The 6,000-nt window shown below is 35.6% G+C and overlaps 1 protein-coding gene across 3 annotated transcripts in view; it reads left to right on the top strand.

Moving 5' to 3' along the window:
* The window catches only part of LOC137615274 (histone-lysine N-methyltransferase NSD2-like), a 521,040-nt gene that overhangs the window by 327 nt on the left and 514,713 nt on the right, over positions 1-6,000 (top strand). Inside the window, exon 1 of one of the 3 annotated variants that reach the window (XM_068345002.1) lies at positions 1-123. This exon is cut by the window's left edge and continues 325 nt beyond it. The exons of 1 other annotated variant lie outside the window; for it this stretch is intronic. Coding sequence is in view for 1 of the 2 variants with exons in the window: in XM_068345001.1 (XP_068201102.1) it covers positions 136-171 (36 nt within the window). In the remaining variant the exon portion in view is untranslated. Of the gene's footprint in view, positions 172-6,000 lie in introns of all 3 variants that reach the window. One more of the 3 variants, XM_068345001.1, reaches the window with a different exon arrangement.

Below are 6,000 nucleotides of genomic sequence, written 5' to 3'. Positions count from 1 at the left end.
CTCTCATCATCCATAAATCTTGTGTATAATTTGTGTTTTCATGTATCGCCGCTGAATATCGTCATGGCTGAGGACATAATAGTGGAATAAAACTTAACTGAAAATTTAAGGCCGCAATTGAAAGTAAGTGATGTCATGCGTAGCCCACGGAAGGCTATACACAAACAATTGGTAGGTAGCGTTTTATTATGTTGCTCGAATGTATTACTTTGAAGGTAGTCCCTACTCTCTAATTACCTTCGGCAGGTTTCTTTTAGTGTTTAGTTCATATCGTATTAGGTTAAATCTAACGGGAAGCTAATGGTATCCCTCAAGCCAAACATGGTTTTTGTCAGCTATTTTATGCTGAACTTGAGGTATTATTGCATAAGTTGGCGGGGTGTATGTATGATAGCGGCCACCTGTATGTATTATTATGTTTAACTTAGAATACTGCAGTGTAAGGGAGATCACAGGGGGCGGTAACCCGTCTTTTAGGTAAGTAGGTAAGGGCACGGCTTCTAGGTTAGGTTGGGGGGGGGGGGGAAGTTAGGTTAGTTGGTCCATTTTTGGTAATTTTGTATATTATTACATCGTGTGACTACGCACAAGAAATATATGATTTCCTATAGCAAATAACGAGATTTAACCGATTTTGGTGACCATTTCAATCGCAAACAAACAGATCAACCAATTCAGTTAGTTATAAGTTGACGAATTGGTTGATGTTATTACGGATGAAATGAATGAGAAAACCAGTTAAATCACGATATCTACTATAGGAAATCATATATTTCCTGTACGAAATCACACAATGAAATACAATACAAATGAACCATATAAATATTAACACTGTGGACATATATACTGAGTTAAAATATATAAACAACAGATGTCGGGGACGATAACATTAGCAACGTTACCAATGGTTGACAGAACTACCAACGGTGACGAATGGTACACAGTGTTACCAACGGCACGATGTCATTACTAGAGGTAGAAATAAATTTTTCCATACGTAAACTAAATAATACTTCCATAAAACTATTACACAATAAATAAAGAGTACCAAAAGGCCACAGAACCTAACAAACCCACCTAACCTTGCCTAGAAGTACCCCGGTCACAAAACACATATAATAAGAATGGGGGAATGACTTACCTTGATACACAGTACTACCAACGGAGACGAATGGTACACAGAACTACCAACGACACGATGGCATTACTAGAGCTAGAACTGCTAAATATCTCCTCAGATATATTCAATAATTTCTCCATATAACTGGTACGAAATATATAAAAAGTACAGAAAGGCCACAGAACCTAACAAACCCACCTAACCTTGCCTAGAAGTACCCCGGTCACAAAACACGAATAATGACTATTGAGGAATGACTTACTTTTATGAAGGAAACGTCGAAACTTGCTGGACTCGGAAGGAAGAGACTGACGGATTAACTTCTATGACTGGGATTAAGAAAATGGTCAACATAACCTGAATTATCACCAAAATCACCATGGAATTGAGCCACTGCTTTTAGATACGGAATGCTGCAACCGGTACAAGTTTCTATAATATGTTCCATCTCAAAATACGCGAAAAAAAACGCACTAGTAACGGAGGACGAGTAACTAGGTCAAAGGTTAAAACGGGAAAGGCAGGGGAACAATGGGTCGGAAAACAGCGCATACAGAGATAAAGGAAGGGGGGGGGGGGTAGGGAGATATTTGAATAGGCCTAGAGTGATGATTGGTTAAGGGAAAAACAACGAACAAAAGAGAAAACATGAATGAACTAAATACGGAAACTAGACGAAAGAAAAGTTTTATAAGACACAGAGGAGAGAAAAGGAACTAACCAACAAAAATAAATACAAACAATATAGGAAGATAAAATGGAATGAACGTTAAATAATAGTGAATGGGAATATAAAATGAGGAGATCATACCGAGAATTAACTGGATAAAAAAACTAGTCCAGGGTAAGTATTTATGTGAAACCGGGAAGGGATAAAGAAATAACCCAACAAATAAAACCAATATAGGAAGGTAAAATGGAATGAATGATAAATAATATTGAATGGGAATAAAAAATGAGAAAATAACACTAATAAAAAGAGTAAAAGGGGGAGTGGAAACTCCTGCGCAGGGGGCGGGGGGATATATGCGCAGATCGGAAACTGATGAAACGAACGTATGTAAAAATGGGAAAGGAAATAACAAAACAAATAAACCCAATATAGGAAGGTAAAATGGAATGTATGATAAATTATATTGTATGGGAATATAAAATGAGAAAATAATACGGTAATAAAAAGAGTAATAATGGAGAGAAACGAAGGACGGAAGGTGGGGCGAACGAACAAACGAACAAATGGGTGCTAATGTTAGCATGAAACGATAACATTTGATCTACATCAGGTATGGAATGTTAACATTTAATCTACATCAGGCGTTGGCAGCACTGGTTACTGTATTACTACAAGAAATAACCTTTGAAACGGCTCCTCCCAAATATATCCAGGTATACTGATTTGACTTTTCCTACGGTTATAATAAATACCAGAAAGAAATGTATAGAGAAGAAAAGGACTGAATTACGGTTATATATCGATTCCCCAGTATGTTTTCCCCACCCAAAACCCCGAGTTCCCACTGGGGGTCCCCCATTATCGGCGGATATAGATGTATATATATTTCTGTAACTATTCATTTGCGACGGGAACGAGTGTTATTTTCGAAGGGAGCGTAATTTTTCCTATAAGAAAAAGTAGTTGGAATACTAGGATACATTGAGATGTAATAATATACAATGAAACCCCATTTTTAATAAAAGCATGAGGAATTGGCTGCTAATATTCAAAGGCTCCTTGGGTTTGCGGGGCATTCCCCCCCCCCTGAGTTTAGTGACCTGTTTTCTTACTAGGTTAGGTTAGCCATTTATTGAATATTAAAAAATGAAGGCAAAGTCCTCTGTGAACAATGCACTCAACCATTGTCTTTTTGTGTCGGTATGTAGTAAGTTGTAAACATTGTCGATTGTTGTCAATGAGTGTTCACTCCCATGAGTACTTGTTTTCTCATTAAAATTGGATAATAGAATGGTTTTTGTGGCATATTTTCACGTTTTGAAAGATTTTGGTGATTTTTCTTGGAAATCCTTAGGGTGTGGAGTTGAGGCTGTCAATATCTAACTCCACAACTATGGATTTGCTCTGATAATCATCAGATTTGTTCAAAGCATATGAAAATAATGCCAGAAAAACCATTCTGTTATCCCTTTGGAATTATTGCCAACTTATGCCAATTTACCGAACTTGCAGCTTGCTTTAATGTTTTTCTTTATATTATATTGTCCCACCAGACAGCAATCATTTTACCTGTTGGTGTCTTTCATCGCTGTGGTAGGAACGTAGTAATGTTATAAGGCCAATAAACATACACTTGATACATTGTTATAGGATGTGCAATATTATAGCCACATTGGGAAGACATTTATTGGTATTTTACAATACCACCCTCTCCATATACTGCCAAATTATGCAAACCTCCTGTTTTCCTCTATTACTTTTTCATAATTTAAAACAGTTTTGCCACAAGGGAAACAAATTAAAATTATAAAAAACTAGATTGTTCCGACACATAGACTTACCTCGACATGGAAGTAGGGGGAAACTACGTAAAAATCTGGTCGTCGGAGAGGAGTTACCAGTAATCTCCTATAAAGTGTTTCTTCGGTAAGTATTGTTAGGAAAAATACAAATTACTTAAAATTTGATATTTAAAAGAAACACTAGCCTAGTTACCTCACTAAACGACTTGGAACTGACATTGTCAACATAGTCAACCTAACAGAAGTTTGTGATGCCACACATTGGAAAATATATCCTAAATTAAAAATGGAGTAATTACTCAAAAGTATCACTGTTTGTGAATTGTATATTCTATGGACACTTGAGTAATTACTCCATTTTGAATATATATCAAATATATATATGTTGTCATCACAAACTTCTGTTTGGTTGACTACGTTGACGATGTCGGTTCCAGGTCGTTTAGTGAGGAAACTATGCTAGTTTATTTTTATAATTATATAGTTTTTTTTTTATAATATTAACTTGTTTCCCATATGGCAAATTGTTTTAAGTTGTGTAAAAGTAATAGAGGAAAACAAAAGCTTTGCATAATATGGCAGTATATGGAGAGCATGATCTTGTAAATAAATACCCGTTTATTTTGTGAAAGCTTTTTGCCAGATTATTTTTGAGGCACTGCCTACCTTTACTGATTGTTGTTGTTGCTGAAGATTGCCTGGCCCTTACGGCCAGGCACGGGCTCTTGCACTCTTACAGCCTGTAGACCTTTACTGAAATAGCACACGAATCCTATACAACTCTGCCTGAAAATACTGTGTTTATTTTATTTTGTTCTTATTTTCTTTATGTAAACATTCATTGCACAACGACGGGTGTGTAAACTTTATGACATTTGTTTACGTGAGAAAACATAACGTTTATTTACAAAGAAACATTTAAATTAAAATTATGCATTTCTGACCATGATTATTGGAACAAACCACCCATTGATGAGTTTTAGGACCCCCTCATATAAAGACAATTATGAAAGACCCCAGTAGGAAACCTGGTTTTTTGGGGGGTGGGGGAAATGTCAAAAACGAGTGATTTGCTGCAATAATAATGGTCAGAAATGCAAAATAAACACAATAACCAGTTGGAAAAATAAATTAAAGTACTGTATCATAATTCTCTTATGATGTACTTCACGTCTTCTTTGTGGTTTTTGCTCCCCATGGCTTGCTTTGCTCACAAATAAACATAATCTCACTGCGCCTATGTTCTGACAAGCGGTACATGGATGTGTTGCGCATACTAGCCATATGGGTCACTATTTCGTGATTCTTTTTACTTTCATGAGCAACAATAGCTATACAAGAAAAATGCCAAATTAACCAGCACTCATCCATTTCTTATAATGAATTCCAGTTTTGTTAGTAATTAACCCAAAACGCTCTGCATATCAATTTTATTAATGCATTATAAGCTGTGAAAGGACAACGCTGATATTATTGATGCTTTATTTTCAAATTTTGCGGGATTTTCTCTCGAGCCTCCTTTGATTAGCTCAGTGACGTAGGCTAGATTCTTTCCTCTTGCTGATTGGTCAAAGAATATGTTGCCAGATATTTCATTTTCTTACTTACAAGAAAATGAAAAAGGAACATCAACTTTAGTGTGTGGGCATAGCTATTGACGTGTTTGTGTTAGCAGTAAGAATGTTTTTCATTTCAGACACATTTTATCAATATCTTCAGTTTTAATCTATTGGAATGGCGTTTCTTAATGAAAATAATGATTCCTTACCATATACAGTACAGTCAAACCTCTCGATACGAAAGAATCTGTTTACGAAATTTTCACTCTGCAAATTGAGATGTGAGGAATTTTACGACATCACGAAAAATGTTTTGGACAAGGAAAGGGGATACGTTGCTAGAGCCCAACCGTGTCTAAGACCGATTTAGAATTTTTGGGTCCTAACGAATCTGCCTGAAAAGGGGCCTTTTTCTTTTTTCACAAGGTAGATGATAATAGTGTTGGCCGGAGTGTGCATATGCATATACTGTATACACTTACAAATACATATAAACATATCCATTCAACACAATTATTTCTTGTAAATTCATTATAAATTTTCATATGATCGTACACTAAATTGGCTGATATTCTGAAATGATGAAAAGAAAATTGTAAAAGTTCTTTATATGGTTATAATTTTTTGATTTTTAAAAACAATATATTCTTTACACTTACAAGATTTGATTATTGGTTAATCTCCATTTCAAGGACATTCCTTTGATTTATAAATATTGGGTAATTTAGTTTGCAAAAAATGAGAAAATACTGGTTTTATGATAGAATCGCAGAACTCGTGATGCGGCCATCGTCCTTTGGTGGCATTCCCCTAGCACCTCGTGGGTTAAAGTATCACATATTAACC

This window comes from Palaemon carinicauda, chromosome 21, assembly GCF_036898095.1.
Source record: "Palaemon carinicauda isolate YSFRI2023 chromosome 21, ASM3689809v2, whole genome shotgun sequence".
NCBI lineage: Eukaryota > Metazoa > Arthropoda > Malacostraca > Decapoda > Palaemonidae > Palaemon > Palaemon carinicauda.
The sequence above is the reverse complement of the archived record's forward strand: the minus strand, read 5'-3'. Positions and strand labels throughout refer to the sequence as shown.